At 34.3% G+C, this 12,490-nt stretch overlaps 1 protein-coding gene across 1 annotated transcript in view; it reads right to left on the reverse strand.

The window, feature by feature from the left end:
- LOC128221647 (uncharacterized) overlaps positions 1–12,490 on the reverse strand; it is a 49,919-nt gene that overhangs the window by 8,700 nt on the left and 28,729 nt on the right. The window contains 13 exon segments of the mRNA XM_052930249.1: positions 2,498–2,648; positions 2,954–3,027; positions 4,764–4,866; positions 5,187–5,281; positions 6,512–6,561; positions 7,376–7,591; positions 8,036–8,123; positions 8,423–8,611; positions 8,807–8,921; positions 9,779–9,894; positions 10,751–10,855; positions 11,406–11,556; positions 11,948–12,115. Of these exon segments, the coding sequence (XP_052786209.1) occupies positions 2,498–2,648; positions 2,954–3,027; positions 4,764–4,866; positions 5,187–5,281; positions 6,512–6,561; positions 7,376–7,591; positions 8,036–8,123; positions 8,423–8,611; positions 8,807–8,921; positions 9,779–9,894; positions 10,751–10,855; positions 11,406–11,556; positions 11,948–12,115 (1,621 nt within the window).

Below are 12,490 nucleotides of genomic sequence, written 5' to 3' on the forward strand. Positions count from 1 at the left end.
ATATATGTTTTAAAATACTTAATAAGCTATCAGTGAAATAGAACAGAAGATAGTTGTTTGAAATTAAGCCCGCGTTCACGTCCAGATCAAACATCTGCCACACAGAGCTGGGACAACATTTCAACGACGTATTTTTTTATATGACGTAGCAATTAATTTTTGGCGCGTAACATCATGGCCCAACGAGAGTCTTTATATAATATCGTTATAATTTGTTTCACATTTGTTTTAAAGTAAACAAGTTAAAACTAACAAATACTATATGTTTTATAATTATGTAGGTAACATTGTTCTATACAATACAGATACAAAATCATGGCAAATGCCAGTGTATCAGTGAGTAAATCAATGTATTCAACCCAATCATTATTTAATTGATTAAATGATGCAAATCATCTAATAAAATAAATACTTCAAATTCGTATTACCTTAAGATCTTGAACTTTGAAGACGTTATTTTTTTCAGAACATTTTTAATGATAATATTTGTTCAGAATGTTTTATTCCGTTGTCTTAAGTTATTTTCATGCTTTTAGTACGAAACAACATTGGCTAAAATGGAAGTTTGATGCCAATGATTTCTGCCTTTAAGCTGCACTCTCATATATTGACCGTTTTGACAGCTTTATTGTCTTGGAATGAGCAATTGTTCGTGTACATGTGTGGAATCCAGAGATATAAGTCTTCTGACAAAAGAGCAGATCGCAACTTTTCATATTCATGTTCGAAAATTGATGTTTTATGGCTCAAAGAGTTACTAACGCTTTAAGAAAAATGAAATTCTTGGCAGTTTTTCAAACAATTGAGATCTGTTATCTTGCATGACTAAATTGAAGGCATTGATGCCAAAATAAGCTGATTCTGAGACATTTCTTTTTTAAAATGTCAAAACTTTCAATCTGTGTGAGTGCAGCTTTAAATGGGAATGTAAGTTAGATATTTTTTGTTTCTAACTTAACACGATCTAAATTAATTATATAATTCTCCATTTTGACAAAGAATGAGCGATATCATTGGCCGAAAAATCTCTTTCAAAACATGAAGAATCAATGAAATGGCTTGAGCTGACACACTCTAAACTAATTGTGAACAAATAACCCACGAGTAATAAATGCAGATTAACGGAATCGGTCAGCCCGGGTAGCCGACGATGATCTTTTTCAGAGCATAACATAGACTGACGATCTGAACGATATTAGTCACAGCAACTAAATAATGACAGAAAATACAGAACATGTCCAGGCCCCAATATCACGAAAATACTCAAGTCAAATCTTAATCTCATTCTCAACTCAATTTACCACATAAAAGCATAGTATGAATTAAAATCTTGCATGTTTTTATACTTTTTGCAAACATATATTCTCATAGAATGTGTTCATAAAACATTTGTGTCAATATTTTGAAGAAACTTAATTGCAGAGCAAAGATAAACTTGAGTAATTGTTAAAAAACAAGAAATTATACTCAAATACATTTTTGGTTGTAGAATATTATTCCCTTGGAATCTTGACCAAAGGCATGTATCAGCATATTATATGATAGAATGCCTTTTCAAAGGTGTGAAAACATGTGTTATTTTTAATAACTTTTGAAGTTATGTAGTAAAATGAGTTGAGACTGAGATTGAGATTTGACTTAAGTTTTATCGTGATATTGGTGCCAGGTCCAATGTACACTGACGTCTTAGATCTGAGTTTGAGACTTAAGACTTAAAACTGCGTAACTCACTATCAATATTCCTTTTGTTAATATGATCTCGTGCGATATGGGTTTACGCAAACAACTGGAAGTGATACAACCCAACATATCATCCAACTAAGATGGTGGTTCCTTTATATCATACTTTAAACGTATTTTTTTTTAAAAAGTATAACAATAGCTGTCTTTACAAAAACATTAACATTCGACGACGAACGTTCTATTTCCTTCCCGTAATAATTCAAAAGTATAATTGTAAATGCGCACTTGGCTGCTGCATTCGGTCCGGCCCCAATTTCACGAAATACTCCAGTCAAATATCAATCTCAGTCTCAACTCTTTTTATCAAATTACAACATCATATGATACAAAATTGTAAATGTTTTACCCTTTTTAAAATCACATTCTCTCCTTTATGTTGATAAAATATTTGGTCAATATTTAACAGAATTTTTTTTGAGAGCAAACATTGTACTTGAGTCTAATTTTTGTGTGTGTTTTACTTAAGTACTTTGGTGTTGAAGAAATATTATCTTTTTAAGAATATTGTGCAATCATGTTAATCAACATAACGCGTGTGAGAATGTGCTTTTAAAAGTAGTTACACATTAGTAATTTTTAATAATGTCATACTGTTATGTGGAAAAATGAGTTGAGATTGAGTTTGAGATTTGACTTAAGTATTTTCGTGATATTGGGGCCCAGTTTTTTTTTCTTTTCTTTTTCTGTGTATTTTTTTAATCAGTCAATATCTTCGACGGAAATATAACAGGTATACAATCAATTATCATCATACCGATCTTCTTGATCTTAAGGTGTGTCTCAATGTCGGCCCTGGAGAAGGACTTCAATATTTCCATATCTTTCGATGTTCTGATATGTTCCCTTATGAAGTTCTCCATGTAAATCCCCAAGCCTATATTGTCAAGCCACTCTTCAACGCTTTTCTGTAATGCAATATAATGTAATGTCATAAAATGTATATCATTATATTTAGCTTTCATTAACAATCTATCACCCTAAACGCTATCAGGTTTTATGAAAAACTGTTTGCTGTTAATATGATATTGTATAAGGATGTTTTATAGTTCTTGTTGTTATTTCCAATCGGACAATCACAATATATATTTATAAATATATATGTATGTGTAGATCTTTTGTATTTAGGATATGTTTAGATACCTCACCTCCTTAATATTTAACGCTGTCCGATTGGTTAAAAGTGGTCACGTGGACAAGGAAAACAACTCACCGGTACAAAGGCTTGAATTTCATAATCTGGAAGGCGTTTGATATTTTGCATCAAATTACTTGTCAAGCCAGCACCTGGGAGAAAGGCATGATGTTATTAATTGTGAAAGTTGTGTTCTGAGATCTCGGCAGATATCCTTTATCTATTTCACGTAAGGAAATGTCTGTCAAAGTTTGGTTAAACATCATGAACAATGTTAATTCACCAATGAACATATTATACCATGATTTATGAATAAATGTGAATGGCTCATGTTTGGTAAAAAATACACTGTTTAATTGATCATCTTGGTTTTATGTTTATAAGAATAAACGTTGATGTTGATATGAGTTATCTTCCCATGTTTAAATGTAAAATTCGTGACCAGTTTATACAAGACTGGAATGCTCCGGTTACTGATATGCCTAAATTGGTAGCGTACTCTAGACTTAAGGATAATTATCCTTCTGAATATTCTTAGTGTACATCAAAGCTGATAGTTTAAGAGAATATATGAGTTGTTTAAGTTTATCTGCAAGTACATTAGAAATTGAAATTGGCAGATCAGAAACATAGGTATTTCAAGAGTCGAGAGAAAATGTAAATGTTTTTCTCCAAATATAACAGAAGTGAGTATCACTTTATGCTGTCTCGTACACTTTACGATAGACTAAGATGTAACCATCTAGGTAATACACTCTGGCCTTCTATGAATATGTTAATTATGTGTATCCACCTCAACGAGTTAACTGTTAAATGTAGCTATATATTTCAAAGCTGAAATGAAGCTAAGAACTCAACCCTGGAAATACAACTGTTTCTTAAATACTAGCTATATTTGGTTCACTCTTATAATATGAAACTTTAATGCTTGTTTTACTTGTATATGTTTATATAATGTATGTCGACATGACTACGTTTGTAAGCATGACCATAAGCATTTATATGTCGTTTTTGCCAATAAACTTTTAACTTCATTTTTTAAAACATTTTATTTTCAAATTGTGATTAATTATGAAAACATATTTTTAAACAGAATTCATCAGCATTCGTTATAATGAGATACTAAGAAAAACAACAGTATCTGAATGACAGATGTAATGTGTATTATATGCATTTACCTCTTTTCATATATGAGCCGCATCGCGCGATTTTGGGCCTTTGGACATAAATATTACAAATGAAATAATTATTAATAAAAAAATGCCAAAATTAATTATTTTTCTATGTTAATCAATTTCTTTCAAACTCCTTTCTTTTTAAGGTTTGTCATTGGTGCGTCATTTTCTCGACAATTTATGACCATTAGTTTACTCATGTTTCCATAGCAACCATGGATTTCGTCCCGACATATTTTGCCTGCATTAATAGTCTGTGTTTAAAACTGCCAAAACTGATTTATTATTTTTATCTTAATTTTTGGTCATTGATGATTCTATGATAAGAAAAAAATTTAAATTATAAGCTAAATATGATATTGATACGTTAATTTTGCACGTCATTTGAATAATGTGCTTTCGTAACGACGTCATTTGAATGATGTCAAATTTAGTATTCAAAATGTGCAATACATGGTCTCACTTGTAAACACGTAACTTAAGCAATTTAAGTAATATCAACATGAAAAATTCAGAATATCTTTCTGAAATTACATGGCACTCAAATACCTTAAAACATTGTAATAGCAAAAATATGTCCGAAGGCCCAAAATCGCGCGACGCGGCTCATAGTGTATGTGTTGAGTGTAAAATTAAACTGAAACTGAACCAGATATAAATGGTTTAACATAATTAGAACATAAGTAGTTGGAATTTAGAAAGTCAATACTTACTTTTCACACCTAAATCTCTTATTTCCCTTTCAGTCATTTTGCTGATGAATATTGTATTTTCGAATCCATGCTCCTTAAATCTCTTCACTAACTCCTGTTGCGCCTATAAAAAGATAACCTTCTATGTTTGAATATGTATTTTTTTCGAAATTGTTTCAAACAATATGTAAGTAGATAGCTATCAATTAAAAGAAAACGAGTGAAAGTTTGCCCCTAAAGTAGAGGAAAATAACCTTCCATGTTTGAATATGTATTTTTTTGAAATTGTATCAAACAACATGTAAGTAGATAGCTCACAAATAAAAGAGAACGAGTGAAAATTGAGAATACATCCCTTGAGCACGCCCTGTTAGAGGTGTTTGTATTGTTTGTATACCGATTATACTTTTTTAGGTTATACTATTCTAAAATCAATCAACTGACTGGAGTGTTCCTGTTTTCGCTGGGAAGCCATTCCTCGACGGTAAGTACTTTGTCTTCAGTATCATCCACGTCGTCAAAATCTGCGTTGAGATCTCCTAAACATACACAACAATTCGAAAAAGGCCTTTGCTTGGCTCCAATATACGTACCCTCAAAGTTTTTTAAAAACTGTGTTTAAAACTTCTAAACAGACACGCACATTTAATCGAATATGAAATCACTGACAAACTTGATGGTATAAACATTGCCGCTTTACTTTATTGCTTTTTCGGCCTAAATGCCGTCTGGAAACACACTGACTTCCTGTAAAATTCACAGAAACGAACGAAATAAAATTAAGATTTTTATGGTCATTATAAGCTTAAACTAGAAATCAAATTGGTCATTGTAAAATTGGTTAAATAAAATAAATAAGTATCGGAAACGAGCTCCTCAGATCTCTGATTGTTGAATACGGTCCTGCTTTGTTTTCCTTCCTTCTTAACAAAAACGCCATTTCGAGTCGTGCCAACGTGCTGACCAATTAGCTGACGATATAGAGGAATACCGCTGACAAATTGCTAACCATATAGGTAAAGAACGAAATTCTAACTAGTGAAATGAAAATACTATGAAGAGTGATTTTATTTTTCATTATATACAATTAAATACTATGTATAAAATACTAGTTTTAACGATATTTTATTGAAGTTGATATTTTTTTTTCATTTCATGAAAGAGTTAAGTCACAAGCCACAAGCAAACTGGCTTACTTCCTTCAAGGTCGATCATTATAGTCGAAACAAATGTTCTCAATAATTAAGTTTCCGGTGGTCATATATTGACGCCCTACAATAAATCAAATAATACAGCACATGGAGCTCCGTTACCTTTTAAGGGTTAAAACATTTCTGTATTGAAAAATAACACGTGTTTAGTGAAACATTGCAATACTCTGTAATACTGTGGTTATGATATTCCTTTCAAAAAGATGCACTGGCTCAGGAATTACCCAACAACAATTAAACCAAAAACAATCTCTATTACATGTCGAACATTCAAACCATTCGAACACTAGTCATCACCCTGGTTTCACCACGGCCGAGTTTCAATATTAAAGATATTCCATGTTAGTCTTAAAGCGTATATCAAATGCTCAGTTTATTGCAATGCTAATCTTTGAATTACACAATGTAAATTATTGATTAGCATGATACATTTGATAGAATAATTATTCAATGACACATTCTAATTTCATAAATATCCCGATAGTTTATGCTGCGGTCGTTAAAATGAGTTATTAGATAATATTCGTGTCGTATGAAGAAACCAGCTTTGAATCTTACCGGCTACGTTCGTTCCTTCGTTCGTGTCTTCAAGGCTACCCATATCAAACCTCAAATATAAATATGTCAAAATATGTTGCAGCTTTATAACTTTTCAAAGAGGTGTGATTAAGTTGAGCTGTCAAAAGAAGGGGGTACTACAGGAATTCAAATTAAAGAAAACAACAACATCTGTAAGTATGTTTACCATTACCTGATGCACTTTTTCGTCAATCAATACATGCTACGGTACAATGTTGTAAAACATTGCACATATACCACCGATGTAAAGACGATAAGGATAATAATTTATTAAGCAATCTATGGGCCTATAAGTAAATAACGTTGTAATGGGATCGTTGTTAACTTATAGAGATGAAATATTTTAAGATGTGCTTATATATTTTAAATAAAACAAGCAGAGCTGAATCAACTGTTTCAATATGTGTATGAAGTATTTCAGATCACAAATATGTCAATGAAATTTTCCGAGTAATAAAGATTTGAAAGTTAACAACGATCACACAAACAGCATTTTTTACTTTAACATAGTTCTGAACAATCGGCCCATTGTTTAACAACATTAGCACACACATACAATGGGAACTACAGGACTAGTAGCCAAACCTTAGACGATAACCATGCTTAGAGCCCAAACATAGCAGGCCAAACAAACACTGAACGAGATACACAGCACGTCACAATACAAAACAATAGGTAACAAATGCATTCAAATATATGTATTATTAAATGTAAGGGATACTACCTAGGAATGTTTAGCGCAGCACCGAGTTTGATTGGATTTTCAACTAATTTTTGATTACTCAATTTCACTTCTTTCTCCAACATTGTTAACAAAGTGTTTGCATAGTTTCTATCTCGTACCTGTAATTAAAGAACTTGAGAGATGTGGGCTGCTCTTCGTCTACCATCAACTGGAATTCCAGTGTCGTGGTTTGTCCACCCAATGGCATTGTTCGCATTGTCATCCTCTCTGCTTGTTGAAGCTCGGTTTGTGTGCCTGATGTTGCAGAAGTTATTGGCGTTTTAGTCGTAAGAGGTGCTTGGTTTGATCCCTGACTTGGGAGATTCTCCTGGCCACTGAAAAAAGACACATTACTTGTTTTTGTCCAGGAGACGTATTGGAGAGTAATCCACAGCAGCGTTCATCTCTCACGCTGGACTACATAAGTACAAACTAAACTAAATGAACTGCGACAAGAAGCCATGGTTATTATAGGAAATTATTCATTGGTCAGTTTTTGCTTTCAAGAACAGTTTTAAGTAAATGTTTGCGATTCACAAGGGAACAAAGCGTAAAAATTTGTGCTTCTTTTCTGTTTTAGTATGACGTCCCGATTACTTCATATTTTCCATGATACCTATTTTCGCTTGTCATGGTTCAAATCGAAAAAAGTGCATCTTAAAAAACTAATTGAATACTAAATATAAGACTGATTTCTGCCGGTATCGGTTCAAATTCGAATGGTTTGTAAAGTATTTAGAATAATACACGTGCATCACATTCTGTTCTTATGTACTTACAAGAGAAAGGATTTGAATGCCTTGGTCAGCGTATCTTGCCATCTTTTGTTAACTACCCGAAAAGAGTGTGTTTTATCCTCTCGAGTACCTACATATTTTTAAAACATCAAACATAGATAGATTTACACAGCAAAAGAACACTCGTGGCGAAGTATTTTCAAAAAGCCCAGAATATATATATTTAACGATACAGCTGTTAAGAGTCACAACGTCAACGGCCGAACAGATGCACACAAAGGCACAATACAACAAAGAAAGATGCCTTGTGCATTAAAATAGTGTATTGATAAAAGAAATAACAGTCTATGAATGATCAGTGAAGCATGTGTTCACAGGGAGTTTTACGTGAGCCCACAACCCGTACATAATAAGGTGTTTTCTACGTACCCCAAGTTCGATCAGTGATGTTACTGATGCTGTAGATCATTAAGATGAGATATCCACCCGGTATACAGAGGAAAAACCAGACACCGTGAAGTAGAAAGACAAACTCTCCAAGATGTAGGATTCCGGTGATGAGGAATATGCCCACCATGACCCCGAGGTAAAGTGTTGTAGTTGATATGGCGAAGCTTGCTTTATTAATTACTGAAAGGGAACACCTTCCAACATAAGGTTAGCTTAGAAGGAAGTATGCATATTAAGTTTATCACATCAATAAGAGATTGCGGAGAGTCATCTTTGGGCCTTTTTACAGACACACCCATGCTGTGATTATCGTATTTACAAAACATAAACATGTAGATTTTAGAAATAAAATGCTAAGAATACATGATAGAATACCAGCATCAGTATCTTTGCTGAAGTCCTTTGCAACCTGAACTGCAGTACCAACAATTCCAGCCGACATGATCACAGCGTACAGGAATGTTAACAGTTTGGCAACCTGAAATAACATGAACAGGACTGTACATAATTATATTCTTTGTGTAATAGATATAACGTTGGCATGAGCAGTTTTGTAGCGGTCCTACTAAACACTGCAAAGCCAAGCAAAGCCTAGCAAAGTCAAGCAAAGCCTAGCAAAGCCAACCATGAACAGCACTTAACATAGTTATATGCTGAGTGCAATAGATAGAACGTTGACATTTGCTGAAGTATTTCCCCGTTGACGTACCGAGTATCAAACCTAGCTAATCACGGCCTGGACGCATGTGAGTTTGGTTGGTAGTCAACCAGCCGGAAAAATGGGTTTTCTCTGAATACTCCTGATACCCCCACAACACAAGACCACACTATCGCGCAACATCGTGCCAACGAGAGTAACTTTGTATAAGTTATCATAACTTTCTTCACAATCGTTTTAAACTATATAATGTTTAAACTAAACCTGCTTGAAATGTCTCAGCATATCTGCTGTCTGAAATGCAGTTGTATCTGCAGTATCGACTAGCATAGCCGACATGATCACATCGCTTAGAAATGTTAACAGCTTCACAGCCTGCAATTGACACGAGCGGTGCTTAACACATATTCTGAGTGTACATAGAGTTATGGAAATTACTAATGCCCTTTGCAGCTGCAGAACTGAAATGTACTGGTGAGACAGTAACGTCGTACATAAATGTTAGCAGCTTACCAACATTGTTTGAGAATCAAAAGTGAGTTCTTATTTAGAGTTGGTTCAGCAATTTGTTTTGGATTCAGTATAGAACAGGTTAAATATGTGCTAACGTTTCAAACTTATGGTGACTTAATCTATTTGTTTCAGTCATGTAAACAAAAATATATTATCCAACTAACATTAAGCTGTGTCTTTGATGACGTCAACAGGCACGTAGCTACGTATCCCAGGGTAACAAGTACTTGTAGCACAACGCTGGTCGTAACCCCGATGTTCCAAGCGTATTTGAGGCCACCTGTATACAAATAAATTGTTGTGTTTTTATAAGCTTAAATGTGGTATTGGTCAACATATGCAAGAGTATTTCAGCAATTACTGAAAAAGAACTTGTACAAATTCGCCAGTTTGATAAAGATTGTACTGAATCGTGAGGTCCTTTATTTCAGGGGGTTTCTAATTACATAGTAATCAACATGTCTCAATTATTACATGTTTAGGTTACCATCATAGAAAGGTCAGTGAAACAGGGGCTCACTAGGGTTTAAACTAGTTTATGAGTACTCAACCTCACACATGTCCCAACATTGGGGTTACCATCATAGAATGGTCAGTGAAACAGGAGCTCACTGGGGTTTCAACTAGTTTATGAGTAATCAACCTCACACATGTCCCAACATTGGGGTTACCATCATAGAATGGTAAGTGAAACAGGAGTTCACTGGGGTTTCAACTAGTTTATGAGTACTCAACCTCACACATGTCCCAACATTGGGGTTACCATCATAGAATGGTCAGTGAAACAGGGGCTCACTGGGGTTTCAACTAGTTTATGAGTACTCAACCTCACACATGTCCCAACATTGGGGTTACCATCATAGAATGGTAAGTGAAACAGGAGTTCACTGGGGTTTCAACTAGTTTATGAGTACCCAACCTCACACATGTCCCAACATTGGGGTTACCATCATAGAATGGTCAGTGAAACAGGGGCTCACTGGGGTTTCAACTAGTTTATGAGTAATCAACCTCACACATGTCCAAACTTATATACAAACATGTGTATATATGATATACAAAACGAACAACAGCCATGGCAAACAGCATGTATAGATATTAATGTTACAAGCCGTTTATTGATAGTTAAGCCGTACCAGTAACTACCAGGATAATCGAGCTTGGACCAATTAGAGTGGCAAACAATAGGATCGCTTGGTACACCAGGAAAATTATGGACACACGGGGGTTCAACTTTGAGACTGAAAATATAATTTGGTTCAGCTGAAAGACAGGAAATAAGCTTATATTTTGTTATAATTTATCATATTTTTATATCTTAACTGATAACGTATCAATAGTATCCTCAAATCTATCCGTATGTTACACATAATGTGTAGCCTTAAATTATTGTTTTAAAATGTATTTTTGTAAATAATTTAATTTAAATCAACAACTCAAAACATGTTTTACATATTATAAAATATACTTGTGGCTAATTCACCTAGTGAAAACCATGAGTTTAAACTTAATTAACTTGCAACAATTGTAAAAACAAATATAACAACATTATAAAAAATTATTAATCACTCTCGTTGACAGGATGCAGCGTGAAAGTGTGGTCTGGAGTTGTGGGGAATTGGATTACCCGGAGGAAAATTACTTGTCCGGCTTGGTGACCACAAACCAAACTCACGTACGCCAAGGCAGGGAATCGAACCATGTACACTTTGGGTAGAAGCGAGTGCGCAAACCACTGTGATAATCGAACAACCAAAATAAACGTATGCATGGTCTGATCACATAACTCACTGATACTCCATTCCTTGATGAGCAGCATCAGGTTAGCTAGTGTTGACGCCACCCAGCGACGCCTCTGTTTGAAGAACTCGTCGAAGTCTTCGGGGCAATGCGTACTATTCTCAGAAGCGGCGCAATATTCAATACGCCAGCCACTTTGGACCTGAATTTAATCATATTATTAAAAATAAAAAAAATCCGAATAGTGGGTGCTGCTCTCAATTTTAAACCTGATATTAATCCAATATTTGACAAATGCTTTGATAAAAAAATATTGTTTTTAAAGAAATATTACTAGAAACATATTAATGGATATATCCAGTTTTTAGAGTTAAATGAATCTAAGCAGTCATTTTTGTTCATGCCTAACCAAAATAATTCAGAGCAGAACTAAATTGACAAAAAAATACGTGTAAACTGGTTTTCTTTCAAAGACCTTCGCCTGCACTAACTATACATTGCAAAAAAAATACATATAGTCATGTTAGACATTTCGCATATTGTACTTTATAAATGTTAATTTCAGCTCTATACCTCATGGTGTCTCAACTAACCAGAAGTGTACAAAACCATCTGTCCTCCCCCATATCTTTGGTGAGAAACTCGAACGCTTGTTCCACATTCGTCGCATACTTAGGAAGGATATCCCTGATAGCTCGGCATCTGTACACGCTGAAACATCCGGGTGAACAGAGGACTGATCCAATTACATGTTCTGCCGCCTGGAAAATAGTGCTGAATGATGATGGAATGTCGTAAACTTGTGTTGAAAACATAACAAAGTACCTCTTATCATCACAGCGGGCGTAGTTTTATACAGTTTGTCTCAAAATAGTAGGCAGCATTGTCTTATGAAACAAAATTATAGTGAAAACGCAAATGTTGCAAAATATTTGTTTTGACAAACCGACTGGCTAGAAATAGGTTACATGCAAATTATTGCAAACCAAAGTATAAGGCTGACTCGTTTATAGAAATCACTGGCTTTTTGCGTATTAAAACAACTGGAACCACATGAGTTGGCGGCTTCCGAGGGAGGAGAAATAAGTTATTGTAGCAATATTTGACCTAGTTTATGCACAGCCGCAAGAAGGACT

This window comes from Mya arenaria, chromosome 16 (genome assembly GCF_026914265.1).
Source record: "Mya arenaria isolate MELC-2E11 chromosome 16, ASM2691426v1".
Classification (NCBI taxonomy): Eukaryota; Metazoa; Mollusca; class Bivalvia; order Myida; family Myidae; genus Mya; species Mya arenaria.